At 35.0% G+C, this 22,593-nt stretch overlaps 1 protein-coding gene across 9 annotated transcripts in view; it reads right to left on the bottom strand.

Annotated features, from left to right (window-relative positions):
• Positions 1-21,831, bottom strand: part of LOC130450059 (uncharacterized) — a 98,338-nt gene extending 76,507 nt beyond the window's left edge. For 5 of the 9 annotated variants that reach the window (XM_056788218.1, XM_056788226.1, XM_056788220.1 and 2 more), the window contains exons 1-3: positions 21,597-21,818; positions 18,404-18,482; positions 12,690-12,821 (exon numbers count right to left, since the gene is read on the bottom strand). In XM_056788218.1, the coding sequence (XP_056644196.1) occupies positions 12,690-12,821; positions 18,404-18,406 (135 nt within the window). In that variant the 5' untranslated portion in view covers positions 18,407-18,482; positions 21,597-21,818. Of the gene's footprint in view, positions 1-1,120; positions 1,285-12,689; positions 12,822-14,459; positions 14,515-18,403; positions 18,483-21,596 lie in introns of those variants that run through there. The other 4 variants (XM_056788224.1, XM_056788221.1, XM_056788222.1 and 1 more) reach the window with 4 other exon arrangements.
• Between the last annotated feature and the right edge of the window lie 762 nt (positions 21,832-22,593).

Genomic DNA, 22,593 nt, shown 5'->3' with positions numbered 1-22,593 from the left:
CCTTCTCGTGGTGCACGTCGAATGTAAAAAGTTCGTCAGGATTATTTTAGTTTTATTTTATTATTTTTTTTCTTATGGGGGACTTCGCCGACAATTCTTTATGAATAACATCAAATTATTCATGTATTTATCGTATGTTAAGTTATATTCATCACAGTTCATGAAAGTTATCAAAAATGGCTCATTTTGCTCAGTATCAAGATAAATAATATAAAAATTAAATAAAAAAACTTTTGTTTATTGAATTACAAGATTTATATTGAATTTAAAGTGATAAAATATTCATTTGAAACGAAGTATTGAACGCCATCTGTTAAATAAAGCTAATTTTGAACTAACGTTTGATTATAACTTTAAGTATCGATATCTCGAAAACGAAGCGAGATATCAAAAAATTTCATTCCTCATTTTCGATTTATTTTGGCCTAATTAAACCAAATCCGCGACGCTATGGAAATCGTACTCTCCCACAAGGAGTTGTTTATGTGACACCTTTTATAAATTTTACCTAATGTTTTTATGATGTATGGTATCTTTAGAAGGTCCAAGGTAGTCAGATAATTGTCGAGTGCTGGACGGTCTACAGAGTGTCATATTTAAAACACGTATAATTGCCTTGTGACGTAGCTAAAGCTTATCGGAAAATTTTCCAAACGAGCATATCGCCTACAATTTTGGTTCAAAACTTTTTTGGATACTTTCCATGATAATGGAGTTATCGATCGTTCTCATTCACTCACTTTGTATGTACTATGTAGTTTAATTTATTTAAAATAAAGATGTAAAATCATTAGATCAGGGTTGTTAGTCAGGTTAAACGTGAATCCGTATAACTGAGGGATGAATTTTCCATTATATTATAAAAAATGTGTTCAATATAAATAGAAAATGCCATAATCAGGCTCGTTATAATAATAGGAACCTAATTATATTAAATTTGTTTTAAATTGCGTTTTAAGAACAGACCAAAATATAAAAAGAACGAATGACTTGTCGTTTTCTATTGACTCCTAATTTATGTAATAATCCATTATGAAATGTGTGAATCATATTAACAACCGCAGTATAACATCTATGAAATGTGGGTAGTTAAAAGCCTTTCCGAAGGTAAAATACTTACCCTTAGGTCAGGAGGACATTCGTCCATGAGCAGATTACTTAAATTAACTTCCATATTTTTGATAATTTCACACTACATATCACAAATAGTATCACTTTTTAAATTTCACACTCAATTGATCGAGGCGAATTGTGAATCATGCTCAAAATTTTGGCAAAAACTAACGACGTAAAAGAGACGCATCGGCGTCGGCGTTTGAACCTTTGTAATTGATCGTAGACGCGAAGAAACGGCGCCAGAGCGCCATTCTGACGTCCTTCGTCGATCGCCATGCGCCTTCATGACCCAAAGGAAAATATTAATCCGATGAACTTTTTTTGAGCCAATTACTTTTTGCAGTGGATTGCGGATTACGTTGATTGTTGTATTTTATAGAGGATGTATCAAAAATAATGACGTATCCTATGGTTTCAATAAAACATTCAGCCAACTCTTTGAAATCTTGGTGAAACCACTATTTTGGCTAAAATGCAAAAAAATTTTCTCACGCAAAAATTTCGCCATGGATCTGGATAAATGGTAATCTCACGGTGCAAGATCCGGACTAAATAATGGATGTGGTAGATACCACCAAGTCTTGTTGGAACAGCAATCGCTTTTGGTTAACTAAACCTGGATAAGTTCTTCGATGAAACCTCATACATTCGCTTCATGTGTCCACTATATACCTCGGTATTTATAGACACTCAACAAGACTTTCCTTTCGAATCGACCTATCTTTGCGACGGGTTCTGATATACATGTCCTTCGTCTAATAAGTGGTTTTCCATGTTTGGATTGTTCGGATAAATTAATTTTCCATCGCAAGTAACATTGAGTCTAATAAAACGATCATTTTTGGGTTGTTTACTCGGATGATTATGTTAGCTGTGGTTCGCTGATGGAGGCGGCAGAATCCTTTGTCACGAAATATTTCCCTTCTTCAAGTAAGAATAAAACGTGAAAAATTGTGGATCCTGTGGATAAATATTAAACCAACAAAACAATATACAGAAACATATAATCAAAACATAAAATTAAATATAGTTTCGCGTGCCTAATATCTAAATCCAAGGCAAAAAGGTTGATAGGATGGTGGACGGTAGGTACCTGTGAGTAACATAATGACGGTAGCCCCAGTGGATCCTAACTAGCATCTAAACCATGAAACCATCTTAAGAAACCGACAGGTGGCAATCTACCCATATCGGTCGTGTTTAATATCCTGGTAGCCTAGCAAGAAGGTTGATAGGATGGTGAACGGTAGGTACCTGTGAGTAACATAATGACAGTAGCCCCAGTGGATCCTAACTAGCATCTAAACCATGAAACCATCTTAAGAAACCGACAATCCACCCATATCGGTCGTGTTTAATATTCTGGTAGCCTAGCAAGAAGGTTGATAGGATGGTGGACGGTAGGTACCTGTGAGTAACATAGCGACGGTGGCCCCAGTGGATCCTAACTAGCATCTAAACCATGAAACCATCTTAAGAAACCGACAGGTGGCAATCCACCCATATCGGTCGTGTTTAATATCCTGGTAGCCTAGCAAGAAGGTTGATAGGATGGTTGACGGTAGGTACCTGTAAGTAACATAATGACAGTAGCCCCAGTGGATCCTAACTAGCATCTAAACCATGAAATCATCTTAAGAAACCGACAGGTGGCAATCCACCCATATCGGTCGTGTTTAATATCCTGGTAGCCTAGCAAGAAGGTTGATAGGATGGTGAACGGTAGGTACCTGTGAGTAACATAATGACAGTAGCCCCAGTGGATCCTAACTAGCATCTAAACCATGAAACCATCTTAAGAAACCGACAATCCACCCATATCGGTCGTGTTTAATATTCTGGTAGCCTAGCAAGAAGGTTGATAGGATGGTGAACGGTAGGTACCTGTGAGTAACATAATGACAGTAGCCCCAGTGGATCCTAACTAGCATCTAAACCATGAAACCATCTTAAGAAACCGACAGGTGGCAATCCACACATATCGATCGTGTTTAATATCCTGGTAGCCTAGCAAGAAGGTTGATAGGATGGTGGACGGTAGGTACCTGTGAGTAACATAACAACGGTAGCCCCAGTGGATCCTAATTAGCATCTAAACCATGAAATCATCTTAAGAAACCGACAGGTGGCAATCCACACATATCGATCGTGTTTAATATCCTGGTAGCCTAGCAAGAAGGTTGATAGGATGGTGGACGGTAGGTACCTGTGAGTAACATAATGACAGTAGCCCCAGTGGATCCTAAGTAGCATCTAAACCATGAAATCATCTTAAGAAACCGACAGGTGGCAATCCACCCATATCGGTCGTGTTTAATATCCTGGTAGCCTAGCAAGAAGGTTGATAGGATGGTGGACGGTAGGTACCTGTAAGTAACATAATGACAGTAGCCCCAGTGGATCCTAACTAGCATCTAAACTATGAAACTATCTTAAGAAACCGACAGGTGGCAATCTACTCATATCGGTCGTGTTTAATATCCTGGTAGCCTAGCAAGAAGGTTGATAGGATGGTGAACGGTAGGTACCTGTGAGTAACATAATGAGAGTAGCCCCAGTGGATCCTAACTAGCATCTAAACCATGAAACCATCTTAAGAAACCGACAGGTGGCAATCCACCTATATCGGTCGTGTTTAATATCCTGGTAGCCTAGCAAGAAGGTTGATAGGATGGTGAACGGTAGGTACCTGTGAGTAACATAATGACAGTAGCCCCAGTGGATCCTAACTAGCATCTAAACCATGAAACCATCTTAAGAAACCGACAGGTGGCAATCCACACATATCGATCGTGTTTAATATCCTGGTAGCCTAGCAAGAAGGTTGATAGGATGGTGAACGGTAGGTACCTGTGAGTAACATAATGACAGTAGCCCCAGTGGATCCTAAGTAGCATCTAAACCATGAAACCATCTTAAGAAACCGACAGGTGGCAATCCACCTATATCGGTTGTGTTTAATATCCTGGTAGCCTAGCAAGAAAGTTGATAGGATGGTGAACTGTAGGTACCTGTGAGTAACATAATGACAGTAGCCCCAGTGGATCCTAAGTAGCATCTAAACCATGAAATCATCTTAAGAAACCGACAGGTGGCAATCCACCTATATCGGTCGTTTTTAATATCCTGGTAGCCTAGCAAGAAGGTTGATAGGATGGTGAACGGTAGGTACCTGTGAGTAACATAATGACAGTAGCCCCAGTGGATCCTAAGTAGCATCTAAACCATGAAATCATCTTAAGAAACCGACAGGTGGCAATCCACCTATATCGGTCGTTTTTAATATCCTGGTAGCCTAGCAAGAAGGTTGATAGGATGGTGAACGGTAGGTACCTGTGAGTAACATAATGACAGTAGCCCCAGTGGATCCTAACTAGCATCTAAACCATGAAACCATCTTAAGAAATCGACAATCCACCCATATCGGTCGTGTTTAATATTCTGGTAGCCTAGCAAGAAGGTTGATAGGATGGTGAACGGTAGGTACCTGTGAGTAACATAATGACAGTAGCCCCAGTGGATCCTAACTAGCATCTAAACCATGAAACCATCTTAAGAAACCGACAGGTGGCAATCCACCTATATCGGTCGTTTTTAATATCCTGGTGGCCTAGCAAGAAGGTTGATAGGATGGTGAACGGTAGGTACCTGTGAGTAACATAATGACAGTAGCCCCAGTGGATCCTAACTAGCATCTAAACCATGAAACCATCTTAAGAAACCGACAGGTGGCAATCCACCCATATCGGTTGTGTTTAATATTCTGGTAGCCTAGCGAGAATAGAGGAGATCGCGATTAGTTTATTCATTAAACGAGGGGCCATTTGGCAGTTAGTTGGATACTGGCTTCATTTCACTGCGTCCACGATTCACCCTCCACCATCCACCATTACCATCCAACCTCCATGCGACGATATAGCATATGCAATGTGGAAAGTAAAGGGATGTAGGTATACTGGTTTTTTTTAAAGGTGTTACCAGGTAAATCGGAGATGATTAAGTTAACTGCATGCCGTTAGGACACTAATCTAACGTTATAAAAGAAATGCGACGTAATTTCCAAAAGAAGGAATTTTCTAAGACGGGCAATGCTCAGTCGGGGGTCGAGGGATTATTGTTCTATTGAGTAAGTTGTTCGGGGAATTCGGGTGAATGCGTCGGCATATAATCCATCTAATCCTAACCCCGTCATCATCAATTTGGTATATTTTCCTTGTTCCAATATTTATATTAGGGTTACTTTAGATTAGATCAAGTGTGTATTTTATAGTGTTTGTGATTTGGTATATAAACAATGGATTAACAACAATGTGAGCTGTTACAAATTTAGATAATCAAATATAAACAGTGTAAAATCGCTTGATGGAATTACATGCCATTGACCTCTTCTAAATCAACCTGATTGTCTACCTTTCCAATTAAATATTAAATAATTTGCATTTTCTACACGTTTTACGATCAGGTTTATTGTTAATAAATCCACGGAGAAAAAAAGTCGTGTTGAACTAATTTTCTGTATAATTTGAACGGTTGATCGAATTGATCACTCGTGCGTAAATTGTAGGTGTATATTCGCTTCGTAAAAATATATACGAGGGCTAATGAAACATTCTATCCATCAGTTATTGTAAACATTGAAAACCCTCTATTTTTCCACTTTTCCTTTCTTCTCCTTTGCTATTGTTTTCTTTAGAATCATATCGTAAACTGAGTTCATCGCGTATCGCATATTTTCTACGTAAGCGTAATATATTGTGGCCGTCATCTGGCTTCAAATGTCCATTATTCAAAAAAAACCTGCTCAAACAGATTATTCCTAGGCCTAATAAACGGAAAACAAACACGATTCGGCGATTTATTTCCTAAGCTTTACGATAAGTGGATATAAAGCAATACTTTTCTCCCACACTCGCTTTAATTCAGTTTAAAACCGATGCCTCTTGGATCATTCAGGATTTCGGCAATATCTCTTCGAATGTTCATTTCCAGGTAGACAAGAGACTTTACAGAATCCCAAATGAAATAATTCAAAGGGTTTAAACCACCCACACAATCTTGGTAGCTCATTGATTGGATCATTTTGTGAAATTATTCTTTCATTACAAAATTCTTGAGTAAATCAGGAAGACAAATGCCAAGTAATTGAGGTACGACATAGAAAACGTGACCAAACTACTTAGAATAATAAGGAGAAGATTGGAAAATTTTAAGCAAGCTTACGACACAGTATATCAAAGTTGTATGAAACAATGAAATACCTTGGACTATCAATGAAGATAATTAAGTTAGTAAGCATCACAAAAGTACAAGCAAGATAACTGTAAATGGTTTAATTAAAGAAACTTTCGTAGTAGATAGAGGTGACCCAATGTACGGTTTTGAGGAGGTTACTCAATTTCAATATCTAGAGGCAAAGATTACAAACGAAAATACAGAAATTCAAGAAGAGGAAAAAAGAATTTGAAAGAGAAATGAGACAGAAGGAGCCATAAAAACAGTGTAGAATTTAAAAGTATTATCAAGATTAGCGAGTTATTCGTCCAAGAGGGCTCTACTGCTCCGAACTATGTTTTGGAGGAATTTAATTTCTTGAAGACGGCTGAAAGGCAACAAATAAAGAAATGATGATTGTTGTTTACGATCAACCATTAATTGATCAGGTATTAAGGGCACGAGTTAGATGGTTAGGACACGTCCCCCGAATGAATAATCACAAAAATCAAAAAAAGTCATTGTAAGCGGGGAAAGGGGCCAGAGAAATAGAAGGAAGACCAAGGAAGAAATGAACAGAAGAAATAAAAATAGATAAAAGGAAAGAAAAGACGCAGAACAGGATCAAACTAAGAATATCGTTGAAAAAGATCGAGCTAACAATATAAAGAAAACACCGCTGACGCGGACTGTTCGCGCTGTTATATATGATTGAGGTGAGTCTACACCGTCCACCATTGGCAGATGTACATCGTTTTCGAAGACGTTTGAACCGCCAAGGTATAAAAGTCTGTGGATTATCCTCAATTCACATGCGACAATTCTGCTCATTTACGAGCCCATTCAACCAAAAATCGACTTCATTGGAGAACAAAATTTTTCAAAGAAATTCAATATTAATTTGGGCTTCGGCCCATTCGCCGAATTAGTGGCGCATGGAATGGTCGTTTGGCTTTAAATACCACGCAAGCTGAATCTTGAAAGCTTTTAAGCTAAGATTCTTCTGTAAAATCTTCCATAAAGTGGAAGGACACATTTGTTGAGATAGGCAAGGAATTGATTGATTTGGATCTTATTCAAGACTTCCCTATACAACGACTAGAGCTTCTTCAGTGTGCACTATTCGGCGTCTTAGTGAACGTGCACCATTTTGTCGGTTGATGTCGTGGTGGAGCGCTAGTGGTCAATATAATCACCGTAGTGATTTGTTAGCTTTAAAAAGCAAAATCCTCACATTAAACTCGCATGAGGTTAATCCAAGAGTGTAGTGTCGATATATGATTGAAAAACTTCAAAATTAATAGTTATATTTAACATTTTGAAAATGTGATTCATTAAAGATTTTTAGAAGCGAAAAAAGGTTAATTTTTTCACACACACCTTGAAACATCGTGCGATCTTTATACTCTTTTCAGTTTTATTTAATTAAGTTGAATGGCCAATTATTATGCACCCATTGTTATGTTATCCCATGTTTTATTGTGTGAATTCTGTAGACAACAATAAGAGAAAGAAAATATCAATCAACATAAAAACTATTAACACCTGTACAGTTTATTCAACATTTCTCAGTGAATGAACAGTTAATATTCCATGGGAAAAATTTTAAAATATTTCATGAAATTAATAATTTTATTACAACGCAAAACTCAATCCGATATATTTTTCAAAACGACTGAGTTTTCTATTATAATAAAATAAATCGAAGCAGCAAGTTGAAACTTGTAAGAGTGTAGAACCTGTTTCACGAAGAAAATGTAATCACTTTTAACACAATTGTTAATGTTAATTGTTTTCTTCTGATGACTATTGACGCCTATCCACTTCAATTCATGCCATTTCAAGTCACTTGGCGTCTACTTTTGTCAGATATTGTCGATTAACAATCCATTGAGGTCGATTGTCAATTGATGTTGATTGACGACTTCTGATGACTATTGACGTCGATCCTCTTCAATTCATGCCATTCCAGGTCACTCGGCGTCTGCTTTTGTCACATCTAGTCAATTAACATCTATTGAGGTCGATTGGTAATGTTAATTGATATCTTCTGATGACTACTGACGTCGATGCTCTTCAATTCACGTCATTTCAGGTCACTCGGCGTCTACTTTTGTCAGATATTGTCGATTAACGATCTATTGAGGTCGATTGTCACTTGATGTTGATTGACGACTTCTGACGACTATTGACGTCGATCCTCTTCAATTCATGCCATTTCAGGTCACTCAGCGTCTACTTTTGTCATATCTGGTCGATTTACATCTATTGAGGTCGATTGTTAGTGTTAATTGATATCTTCTGATGACTATTGACGTCGATCCTCTTCAATTCACGTCATTTCGGGTCACTCGGCGTCTACTTTTGTCAGATATTGGCGATTAACAATCCATTGAGGTCGATTGACGACTTCTGATGACTATTCATGTCGATTCACTTCAATTCATACCGTTTTGGGTCAATTGGCGTCTACTTTTGTCAGATAATGTCGATTTATAATCCATTGCAGCCGATTGAGGCCGATTATCACTTCTGTTAATTGATATCTTCTGATGACTATTGACGTCGATGGAGGTCGACTCACATCAATTCAGGTATATTCAGGTGAAATGACGTCCACTCTTGTCATAAATTGTCGATTAACAATCCATTGAGGTCGATTGACGACTTCTGATGACTATTCATGTCGATTCACTTCAATTCATACCGTTTTGGGTCAATTGGCGTCTACTTTTGTCAGATAATGTCGATTTATAATCCATTGCAGCCAATTGAGGTCGATTATCACTTCTGTTAATCGATGTTTTCTGATGACTATTGTTAATGTTAATTGATATCTACTGATGACTATTGACGTCGATTGAGGTCGATCCTCTTCAATTCATGCCATTTCAGGTTACTTGGCGTCTACTTTTATCATATATTGTCGATTAACAATAAATTGATGTCGATTGTTAGTGTTAATTGATATCTTCTGATGACTATTGACGTCGATCCTCTTCAATTCACGTCATTTCAGGTCACTCGGCGTCTACTTTTGTCAGATATTGTCGATTAACAATCCATTGAGGTCGATTGCCGACTTCTGATGACTATTCATGTCATTCACTTTCATTCATACCGTTTTGGCTCTACTTTTGTCAGATAATGTCGATTTATAATCCATTGCAGCCAATTGAGGTCGATTATCACTTCTGTTAATCGATGTCTTCTGATGACTATTGACGTCGATGGAGGTCGACTCACATCAATTCAGGTATATTCAGGTGAAGTGACGTCCACTCTTGTCATAAATTGTCGATTAACATCTATTGAGGACTATTGAGGTCGATTGTTAATGTTAATTGATATCTTCTGATGACTATTGACGTCGATTGAGGTCGATCCTCTTCAATTCATGCCATTTTAGGTCACTTGGCGTCTACTTTTATCATATATTGTCGATTAACAATCAATTGAGGTCGATTGTTAGTGTTAATTGATATCTTCTGATGACTATTAATGTCGATTCACTTCAATTCGTACCGTTTTGGGTCAATTGGCGTCTACTTTTGTCAGATAATGTCGATTTATATTCCATTGCAGCCGATTGAGGTCGATTATCACTTCTGTTAATTGATATCTTCTGATGACTATTGACGTCGATTGAGGTCGACTCACATAAATTCAGGTGAATTGGCATCTACTTTTGTCAGATATTGTCGATCAACATCTATCGAAACCGATTGAGGTGGATTGTCACTTTATATTAATTGATGTCTTCTGACGCCTATATGGAATTTGTAATGGCATCTTCAAATTACATTTTAATATTCTAACACTGTTAAAAATATTTTTAACGCGCTATACTGTGTTAAAAATAATTTTAACGATGGCTTTTAACATTGTTGGCTGTCATTAAATGTGCCACTTTAAATGACAGTTGTACAAAAAGATTTTTGCGACTCTATATGAGGTCAACAACTCATGTACTGCACTACTTAATTATATAAATTATTTTTGTTTGAGAGGTCAGAAACTTTTCAGACAACACTCGTATTTTGATATTTCGAAAGCCAGTAGATTATTTTAAAAAAAATGAACGTCATTCTGGTAATAGTTATTCTAAAAGATGGAATATTAATGTATTCCTTACCGATCCACTCTGATAATACTTTTACTTTTATAAAAGATGAGTAACTTAATGAACGGCATGCTGAAACTAGGTAATTTATTCGACGGTATAAAAACAAAGCATCTATCAAAAAAGGAAGCGAATCCGTTCATTTATTTATATTAAAAACAAAACCGCTTTCATCGCATTCATATGCAATGGAGTTTCGCCCAGAAAGAGAAAACAATCACTCTTCTGATCAAACGTGTATGTGAGATTTAAAAAAGATACATCAATCAAAATTATCAGATGTATATTTTATCTATTTCAATAATGAGAAACCGTAACTAGTACTGGTTTAGTTAACGAAATTTTTAGTTTCACCACTTTCGCTTATGTGGGAGATACAATGATAGTAATAAAACGATTTTTCTATAATTGTTTAACAATATTTTTATGTTTTTGTTTTGTATTTCGAATACATATGATGTGTCATCAGATGCCGAAAACACGCTTGCACAAGTCAAAACTCGTGTTTGCAATATCAAGAGTCGCAAGATTATCATCAAAATGTTATTGCTTCAGCTCATAGGTACTGCAGTCCCTGAGCTCTTAGCCTAATAGAGAAAGAAAAGTCACAAAAAAAGGGAAACTTTGAATATTTTTCAATATATTCTCCCTTTATTTCCACACACTTTTCAGAACGTCTGACTGAAGCTTTTATGATGCTTACGTTTATTTTATTGTCGCTGTTAAATCTTTCACCCCTCAACTTTGCAATCAAAAAATATTCGTGTACAGCCTTGGAAAGCTAAGCAGCGTGGACTGGAACATTGTCATGAAGCAAGCGCGCACGTTGACTGATTTTGCCGCGACTTTTTTTGATAATTTTTTGACGCAACTGCCTTAGTAAGTCAAGAGTCATAGGTCGCAATTAAGTTTGTATTTGATACCCGAAAATCAATAAAATGGTTACAGTCGCAGTCCCAAAATATTACAGCCCTCACTTTTTTGGTGCTATTAGTGATCTTTGCTTTTTTGGCACGGACTCTCCGATGCCACTTCATAGATATTGGATCGTAGTAAAAAACCACAGTTTTATCGCCTGGTCATTCATTCTTGATCCTCGCGGTAAAGCTCTAAAAATCGCTCACAACATTCTACTCGACGCTGCTTTTGCACTGCGCTCAGAGTTAGAGGCACCCATCCTGCGCTAATTTTTCGTATTTAAATGCTCTTGTAGCATCCTTAAAACACTTGTTTTGGAGATGCCAGTCTTTTGCCGGTCACTTAGAACCATTTTCTAGTCATCGTCCCAGGATCTACCGCATATGGGTCATCTTCTAATGATTCTCCTCCCCAACGAAACAGCTTAGACCAATTTTTATTGATGAAAATGATGGACAAAAGTCACTCTAAATAGCTTCCATTCTGCTTTTGATCGGAGAAATTTTTAAAAACAATTATCAAGTGGTCGTTCGAGCGCTACGATAATAAAATGGATCGAAGCAGCAACTTGAAGCTTAAATTTTCTTGGGATTTGTCACTGACGCATTTTCTATATGAGGCGAAGAGCTCCAGCAGAAAATGGAAGAGCAGGAGATAGGTTGAAAAATAATTGATTTCATTTCAAATAAATCATTAAGTACATCAAATTCCTTGGTAACCTTTATATACACCTTTCAGCATCGGTTCTTACAAGCCACCTCTTCATTCAACCATGTTTTCTCTTTGAGTAGGTGCTCTATTACAATGACAGAATTATATACCCGTAGCTGCAACTGCTGCTAAACAAGGAGCTTTTATATTTCATTTAAGATAGCGATAGGGAGTCGTCTTTCCCATTGTGGTCATAGTAATGGTTGTATTAGAGGATTGTCATGTCCCTCTAGTCGTTCATGATATTTTCTGCTATGCTTTTGGATTTGTTCTGTGATGTACGGAATGCCAAGATCTTTACTGGGACAACCCCAAAGATCTATACCATAATTCCAACTTAGTCAATAATCTTTTCTTTCATAGTCAATTACTTTTAGTTGTTTGAGCCATAAAGCATTAAATAAGTAGGTGGGTATTACGATATTGTTTTAAAGGGTTCTTTCAGCATTTTTGTCAGCTTACTTGTCCAGTGCCTGGCGATTTTGTGTTATTTAAATGGAATATTTCTTCTTTAATCTGCTTAAAAGTGGTAGGCTAAAGTTTATCACTTTAATACTTGTATCAATAAAAAAAATTTGGGTTTCGGGATATGTAATACATAACAACTCACCTGTATTTTCTGATGTTTCTGCATTTTTGTCGGTCTATTTTGAGATACCGCTGCTGACGCTGCAAAGGCCCCAGCGGCCTTACGAGACATACATTGCCCCATCGGACGTATGGAGCTCGCCCGATATTTTTCCTTCAAAATAGAAAATGTATATTAAAAAATCTTATTATAGGAACAAATAATAAGGAAATGGTTTCCCAAATCCACCACCGAATTCAAGCAGCCAAGAACTAAAGTGTCATATGATTATCATGAGAAATATTAGGACTTTTCGGAAATTATGATCGGGTTAACTCGATCGATAAAGTTATTGAGAGTAAGAGAGAGATTCGTTGGGTATATTTGGGTGGGACGGTAGTGAGGAAGGTTTATTGGAATTGGCCCTGATAGAGGAGTTGTTTCTCTTCAGGGCCTGAGTTGTGGTGATAGGTTTGTAATCGTGCTATTCCAGGCCAAAAAAAGAGAAAAAAACGGACCAAACGTGGCTCGAAGAAGAAAGGAAAGCTTCAGTCTAAAAAAACGGTTCTTCCCAGTTTGGGGATATATTTTGTAATTTTTTATTGTTGTTTGCTTTTTTGTTCTCTTTAGTGTAATTGGGGGCGGGCATTATTCACTATTGTAGGTCATTTGACTGGTGAATCAGGTTACGAAGAAACCGCAGAAAACCTGCAACACCGATGATAAAGTTACTGAGATAGGTTTGTGATTTTTATATTTTTGGCATCCTACTTATCCCCCCAAGACGGCTACGTGCAGGGAGGGAGTAGCTTGCTAATATCAGGGTAAATTTCCATCAGTTTATTATTGTATGCTTCAGTGGTCTTAGTTCCTTTGCGATTAGTTTACCTCAAGATCATTTTACTGAACGATGGAGCCACTACCCCCGCCCACCCGTTAACGAATTAAGTTTCAAGTACTAGTTTGTGTTCTGGATCAGACTGCCACCGCGTTCCATCTTTTTCAAAAAGAATATTTTCAAACGTGTTCATTATCAGAAACAACAAACACACACATAGACGCTCGCGCGTGATGAATCCCGTCCCTCTAAGCCCGGATAAATCCTCGGATGGGTGCGAAGAAGGATATTCCACCACCCCCTGTCCTTTTGACAGGTCCTCATCCTCGTTCGCGTCACAGTTTCGCGAGTAGACTCCTTCCTCTCGTTTGAATTCTATGGGCGAGGTGTTATCTTTTTATTAAGAGGTCTTAATGTGTGTGTTTTTTCACTGTCTCGGATGAACCCTTTCCAGCCTTCTTCGGCAAGAAAAGGTCTAATCCGAGCGCTTGCTTATGAAGTGTCGAATTTACCGTGTCGGAGGGTGGTTGATTCATTGTTTAGCTTAACTAAAATAATAATTTCAAAATGTGAGTAACGTTAAAGCAGACCTTGATTGAACTGTATGAAGGTACCTGATATGATATTCATACTACTAGTCTTCAGTCTCAGAAGAAGACGACTTGGTTTTCGAAAGGCGCTCCAGTGTATTTGAGAGTGTTGGTCTAGTTGTGGTGTTTTCAGTACGTTTAATTTAATCAGTATAAAACTATTAAATAAAATATATAATTTATTTATACTACGCAAAATGTGACAATCCCAATTGAGATGGATAACTATGAACGTCCTGTGTACACAACAGTGGAATCAAATGACCATGAGGTGTGGACCCGGCTTAAGCTAATGAAAAATGTGCTCCCATAACCAAGTAAAATAGTAGAGAAAAATGATGTTGAAACCCGCAACCGATGCAAAATAAACCAAATAATACTCACAATGATTTTGTTGTTTCGTACAACAAAATCGAACGCCCAAATGAAAATTGAGAATCTGTACACAAAAAAAAATTAAATTAACACCAAAAATATGTAGATGAAATAAATAATATCAATGCTTCTGAATGTTCTTGATTTTAGGTCTTTAAAAATAGTTATTTGTATGCCAAGGACTGAAAGTACTACTTTGTTGGACGAGCCTGAAACAGACGAGTAGTACTTCAGTCGCGGCGTACACAACATTTTTCATAAGACGCATAAGATCCAAAACTTTTTCAATTACACTGAGGAAAGAAAATAAAGAATTATAAACATTTTATTTATTGAACAATGTATTTGTACTTAATTATATTTGCAATGCCAATATTAATTTATTAATTATTTGCAAAAAGTAATGTTGATTTTAATCATCGAAGTGAAACTGTCAACTGTCAACATTGAAGTGGCTAGAGTCACATTTAAGGTAGTTACTCCAGAGCGTCCCGAAAGTGTTTTGCAGTACGGAACTGTCACTTTAACTACATGGAGCACACAAAACGCAACTTTCGGTATGTAAATGAATACAGAACGAACAATTTTCAGATGACGTCGTCTAAAAAATATTTTGATAAAAACTTAAAAGTCGAAACGTCAAATTTTATTTTTCTTTTAAAAATTATTTAAAAAAACTAGTTTTAAAACAGAAGAGACTTAAAATCAAAAACATTTAGAAGCATTAATATATCAAAAGGTCCAAGAAATAAGTCTTAATCAAAAAAAATAAATAGGTCTTACAAAGAACCGGAACATTCGGGAGTGAGTAGATGACATGAAAATAATGCTGCGATACAAAAAAATTCTTATACGACCCCTCGTTTTTGAGTTTTATGCATTTAAAGTTGCGAAATCAGAACTTATATTTAAGTATATTTTCTAAATTATACATTCGAACATCATGAATTTTTATTACGAATGTCCATGTTGTGTTTGACGGAATAAATAATTCTACATTACTATCTTAATGCCAGGGGCGACTCATGCCCAATGGTTATCAATCCGTAACTTTTACAGGGACAACCTGTACAATCTAGAGATAGCGAAAATGAATTTTTCAATCGATTTTTCAAGGGTTTAGGATATCTAAATTTAAATGCTTTAAAACTTAGAAACGAGGGGTCTTACGAGAATTTTTATTACTCACTCCTGAATTTTGTTCTTCAAGTCTCGGAATACCCTGTACTATATAGAATATGTGTACCAGAATAAAAATTATGGGCTTCAGCATGTCAAATAAATAAAGGCGCTTTGAAAAGGATTAACCTACTCTACAATATAATAAAAGTTTTAAAGCAGGTACCTGTCACTTAAAGTACAAAAATCATTTACTTTCACGGCATAAATCGTTGTAAGTACTTGTAGGTGTAAAAGTTAGAGATATTTTTCATGTCTGTTTTAATAACGTTGGTACTCCTATTAAGAAGAGAATGTAAATTTTAAAGCTATAACATTTATGGTACACAGAATTGCCAATAACACAACACCTGAATGTTAGGAATTTATATTCGAAAGATCAAGAATTTATTTAATTTGTATTGGAGAGAATTGGAGAAAGGAAAAAAATGTTCTTGTAGGTACCTATTATATAAATATAATATAAATCACTTCAACTATAGTTTAATGTATAAGTTTTACAAAAAAATTATGAAAATATATTCAAAAATACTAAATTGAGCTTTAAAAACTACAAAAATATTTAGTTAATTTCAAATGTATTATATTAAAATACCACCCCTTAATGTGTAATCACTCATAGCAAAAAATCTCTATTGAATGACTTTAGACACACTCTAAATATCAAGAATAATGAATATTAGCTGTGATATGTTGCGTGGTTTTTACCTGAAAGGAAAATATATAAAAAACCCGTTTTCCCCGGAAAATTCTTAAAAATATTTTCCCCCCTAAAATAGTTTTGTCAAAATAATACTTTGTGTAATCTAAATGGTCTGGGCGGACCCTAGGGTTGCCCTAACCACATCGGACATAGGATTTGAACGATGTTTACTATTACTTGAAATTGAGGTTAGGCTTAATTATTATGGACTTTTTGGTGTTAGGACTGTTAAAAAAATAAAACGCTACGCAAAAAAGTAAATATTTGGAATTGGTGGAAGGTAAATGAGTACAAATCTGTCTTAAGTAGATGTTACGAAAAACACTATTTTTCAAATCGAGTAAAATGACTTGTCTTATGAGGAAAAGTGTTTCAAGTCTCTAAGTGAAATGAAAAAATGTTAAAATTTGAAATCAACGTCATCACATGCTGATTATCCCACGCGCATCCTAAAAAAGCGACACTATGACCTTGCCTGCAGATGGAACGACCTTTGCCCTTTCAGTCCATTGTTTTTTTGTTTTGGATGTGAAGTGATGGACCCACGTGTCGTTCATGGTTATAACCATCGCAAAAATTCGACTTTATTTCTGTGAAACATTGCCAAACACTCGATGGAAACATCTTCACGACGCTGTTTTGTTCCATTGTGAGCAACGCGGCAGCCATCTCGCGCACAGCTTTCTCATATCAAAATTTCCAGTTAATATCCCATGTACCGCATTTTTTGAAATGCCTACAATGTCTGCTAGCTCGTGCACTTTCAGTCGACGATCATCCAGTACCCCTTGTTCATGTACTGAATGCCTTATTCAGTAAGGTAAACACACAAAAAAATATAAACATTACTTTGAAAATGTCAGTCAAAACTCGTTGGTTTTCCTGACATCCATCTCTTCGCGATGAAAAACTTATTTTGATTATACAACCCATAGTAGATTTGATTAAAAAATTTGAGGTTAACGACTGCCTACTTCACCAAGTGCATTGTGCCTTCAATACTCTGGAGAAAGCATTGAAGCTTCTGTTACATGAATCCCCACCCTCAAAAGCAGAGGATAATCTAATTGTACAAAAAATTGAGGAACGGAAGTCCATGGTTTTGGGACCAATACATTTAGCTGCTGCACCGTAAGATCCTTTAAATCAAGGCATTCATTTAACTGCGGAAAAGCATGTGTATGCCTTGGAATTTATCCACAAACTTGCTGAAGATATGAATATTAGTGTTTCAGTTTCAAACGAGCAAAATATGTGTCACCAATAGTACAGTGGAAAAGTATCCTACGAAATATGCAGATTTAGAAGTTGCGCTTTGCAATTTATCAAATCCTGTAAGTTGTAAGGCGACATAGAGATCCTTTAGTACGTATAAGTGGATTCACAATAAAAGAAAACACCTTTTAATAAATAAAAGGGTCGGTAAGATAACCTTTCTTTCCCATAACTGGAAGCTTCTACAAAACAAGGAAGAACAAGCAGCACCAAATGAAGATGAAGATAGAAGTTTTGTGACATCAGGACCCAATTCCGGTGCCCTTACTACTAAGGATGTAGGATACCCGGACGAGTTAGAAACAGAAGAAGAAAGTGAATGATAGTCAATGTTGTTTGAAAAAACAACTTTCAACTCCAGTATAGCAATGAAATACCTTGCATAGTAGTAACTGGTGAATTGAATATACTAAATTTCGTTTTCCATTGTATACAACTTCATAAATTTAGTTAACCTCAATGGTACGTAGATAAAAATTTGGCTTATATCCTGTCAATTAAACGTGATGAAATAAAAATGTAGGAGAATGTTTATAACAGTGTTCTAAGAAAAAGTAAAAACAGTTATGAATGACAACACAATGACTACATTTTGTGAATAGCACGCAATAATATTTTAGTGAGTAGTTAACATTAACCCCGATTAATAATTTAATTTTGGTACAGTTATTAGTTATTACTTTGTTTTATATAAAAACAATATTAGTAAACATTACAACACAAAAAATATTTAATGAAATATAATCAATTAAAAGGTTAGATACTATGGACTTGTAGTTAGCACCCCATAACTTACCATAATAATCTAGTTTTTTACTTTTAATTTCGTCACTAAAAAGTTTTATGTTTGTATAGAAATCGGGGTGAATGGTCAACTGCAAATAAAAATATACTTCAAAAACTAAAACTTTAGAACCATAAGCGAAATATTATAATTTATATTAAATTATCCAAGAATCTCCAAATATTTGCCTAGAATCTTGTTGCAATGTTAGAAAATGTTTAAATAGAGAAGAGTTTCCAAAGAAGGAAGAAACCGAAAGAGAGTACCCGGTGGGTGTTTTGTCACTGAAAGTCTTTTTAGTAGTACTATATCCAATAAGTATTTGCTTTCTCAGATAACACCTGATAGGATTAGGTCGAGCAGAAACTCATAAGTGAATATCCTTTAGGAACAGAACCAAATTCTAAAATGCTTTGCCATTACCATATATAATAATTTTGTGATTATTTGAGGCGCCTAGAATCAAAATCCGCCAAGTAGATCTCAAGAAATTTTCAGAAAAGTGGAAAAAACTGCCACAAACAGATAAATCGTAGGAAATTATCAATTTTTTTTCCCAAATATCAATGATTTTTACTTTATAACAAAGACAATGTTTGATCAAGATTCCCAATATATTTTCATAAATATTTAAAAAAATTTAAAATCAATGTTTGGACTTGTCGGATTTTGATACTAAGATTTGGATTTGGCGGGATTTGAAACAAAAATAAACTTAAGCTGCAAAAACTCCAATTATTACAAAAATTACAAAGTATCATAAAATTAAATTTAATGTGTTTTAAAAATTAAACAATGTCTTTATTGTTAAATTAGTTCTCACTATATCTGTATCAATTTCCTCATCAACAATAATCTTCTGCATAGTTGTGATCTTCAGATTCATTGTTGAGACCTTCGGCTTCTTAGTTATCCAAATATCGATAAAATATCAGCGTCTCCTAGTTTCTCCACCTTTGTCCAAAGTTAGCAGTTTCGCAACATCCTTCATTTTGCAGAATAAAGCTAACTCCCTTGTGGATGGTTTTTGGATTTATGTGAGACATATTAAACTTTGGTTTTGAGACAAATTTTGCTTGACAAGTTTCAGTTCTATAAAAGACCTGAACCAGAATGTTATTTTTCTTCTTGTTCTTTTTTAGCATAATCCCCAGAACTTCTTCATACTCCTCTGGCTTAAGAATAGTGTCCTTCTTTTTCAAACCTTTTTCAATCAATCCAAACACCCTGTATAAAATGAAGCATTAAGGGTAAACAACAATGTGACGATTTGGAATTGGCGAATAGACTTGGCGACTAAACCTCAACTCTGGCCTCAAAATACACTAGGGTGCGGCGGGATTTGCTACAAAATAATAGTTGTACTGAATTCGGCATGGAAAAATCTATAAGAAACAATATCGAACTGAACTTCGAAAAAATATGGACTTGGCTATTTTTGATTCTAGTGATCTCATTGGTCTTGATTTTAAGACTTCTTGGATTGAATTTTTTTTAATGGATAAAATCTTGACGTTTCGACTCAATTGAGTCTTCATCAAAATATAATATTCGGATAAAGATCAAAATAAGTCTGAACATCAGATTTTATCCATTTAAAAAAACAACCAAAGAAACCATTTAGAAGAAAATTAATCTGAAATAAAGACAACTCATCATAAATTATATATAAGGTGTAAGAAGTAAAAAATTGAAGAAAAAAATATATAATCATAGACCCTTGGTGTGTGTGTGTCTTTTATATCTCTCTTTTAAAATAGCAACAATTGTGTTTTTCCAAGATTTTCTTGGGCGTCCTCTTTTCCAATTTTCTAGCTTACTAAATACTTTTTACTGGTCTATTGCTTTTCATTCAACAAAAGTGTCCAAACCATCTAAATTTTCCAATTGTTACTATCATAGATTCTACATCGACGTCTTCTCTTATCATTTTGTTTCTTATTTAATATTTTCTGGTGACACCTTCAACTCTACATAAGTACTTGATTTCAGCTGCTTGAACTTTGCTTTTGAGTGGTTTTGTAAGTTTTCGCTAGCAAAAGGACAAGTCGAAAAATTGGTCCATATACATTCATATTGGTGTTTTTTCTTACCAGACAATTTTTGTTCGAAGCATAATAAAGTCTGATTGTTGCACTGTTTCTTTCATTCACCTCTGCTTCTTGATTAAAATTCCACTTCAACTAATTATAGAATGCTTTGCTATTACAAACATACACAAGAACTAAATGGGGTGTGCAGATCCAACCTTTTTCAATGATGTGCAATTAAAACTCTGGAACTGGATAGTGAGCCATACATGTTAAAAATAGCTTTGATAGGGGGGCATAATAAAAACATATTGTAGTACAATATCTGTGTCTTGAATATAATTTTATGTTTTCATATTATTGATATTGGCAATGTTAATAATGTACTATAGGCATTTCAGTTGTTTCATCTATAAATTAAGCAACTGAATAAATAATGTCCTTGCATTATGATGAAACAATGTCAACAGGCTATATATAATACTTTATTAATAGCTCAAAAGGCATGAATATAGTTTCAAAATGTATTTTGAGTTGATAGAGTCTTCATTAAATGGCTCTTGCCATATTCATGCTTATTAATACTTAGAAAAGTAATGTTATCTTGTTGACAACGTTTCAACTTATTCTGTCACCTGTATTAGATGTTCTAAGTATATCAAAATTAAATTTCAACTCATCATACCGCGCCTTTTCTATACAAATTTTTTGGACTATTTTTAGATGATAAGCACTCACAACTAGATGCTTTCTAGAAGATGCCGCATAAATATTTTTCATAAAAATTCTGAACGGGGGTATTAATGTTTAAGTATAATTTAAATCATTAAGAATGAACTACTACATTTTATATTTAAAACATACAACAATATCAAAATGAGATATTCAACCTTGACATTAAGATTAAATAAAGTAATTTGACAGATCAAGATAAATAACACAATGTATTTGTTTTAAACAATCCAGGTTCATGTTCTTATTTAGTTAAAAAAGTATGATAAAAACAAGCGCTATTTCCGCAGATATTTCACAAATCATTCTCATGGTAATAAATTCCAATAAATCAGTTGATAATTATTGACAATTTGAACAAAACAAAAACAGGTTGCCGGATTAAGCAACTAGATATTGAAGTTAAAAATAAATGAATAGAATAGAAAAAGGAAATTATGTACCTCTTCCAGTTTGATTGAGAGATTGAAAACACACAAAAGACATAGTCACATAAACACTTTAAATCATTTTATTACATCTAGTTTCATTTACGAACACCTGTAAAACGCGAAAGCCGTACCGCGTTCACTCAACTTTTAACCAGAGTGTTTTAAACCCATAAACGATCTGATGGTATTATGGGCTAGTCCATGCACAATACTATCGTGACAGTAAAAGTAGTATACATTTGTTACATTCCCTCCATGTTCATAAATCAGTTTGGTATTGTTGTCCAGCTAATCGCCAGCGATGTTATAACTGTATGAACTTTGAATGAAAAATTGATCGACTACATTTTACACGTTTTCCATAGTCGATAAATTTTTGTGTTGGTAAGCCCGAGGTGTTCAACTATCCTATAAAAGATGACACCACCACATGGAATGTTTACTTTGACTATTAATGTAGAGATGGCACCACAAGCTATTTTATTTGTTTAAATAATATATATTGTAATGTGTAAATAATGGACCTATAAAAGTATATATATTTTTCAAGTCTTATTTTTGGAATCGATTTGTAATGTTAGAAAATAAATTGATATTATTAAAGCTATGAAAATGAAAAATAGTCTATATTATGTTAATTCACATTTACTTAATGACCTTATCAAAATGGGTTGCAAAGTTCAAAGTTTATACAAAGATATATGATAAAATAGAAATTTTTAATGTAAACTTGATATTCTGTTATTAAAAATAGTTCTGGAAATTACTCGAATTTATAATTCTGTTTTATTTGAATGATATTAAATAATTTTCAACAGAAAATACTGCAAGGCGTTTATGTATTCCTGAAATGTAGTAAAGTAACTTGAGTAAAAGTATATTAATTGAATATTGAAATTACGAAGGTGATTAGTTCAATAAAATGATTATGGGTATTTTCAGTAACAAGATTTCCTCTGCTCTTATTTTCTTCAAATTTAACTAGAGATATAAACTCGAAATTTTGTGA

This window comes from Diorhabda sublineata, chromosome 11 (assembly GCF_026230105.1).
Source record: "Diorhabda sublineata isolate icDioSubl1.1 chromosome 11, icDioSubl1.1, whole genome shotgun sequence".
NCBI lineage: Eukaryota > Metazoa > Arthropoda > Insecta > Coleoptera > Chrysomelidae > Diorhabda > Diorhabda sublineata.
Note: the sequence above shows the minus strand (reverse complement) of the source record. Positions and strands in the feature narration are given on the sequence as shown.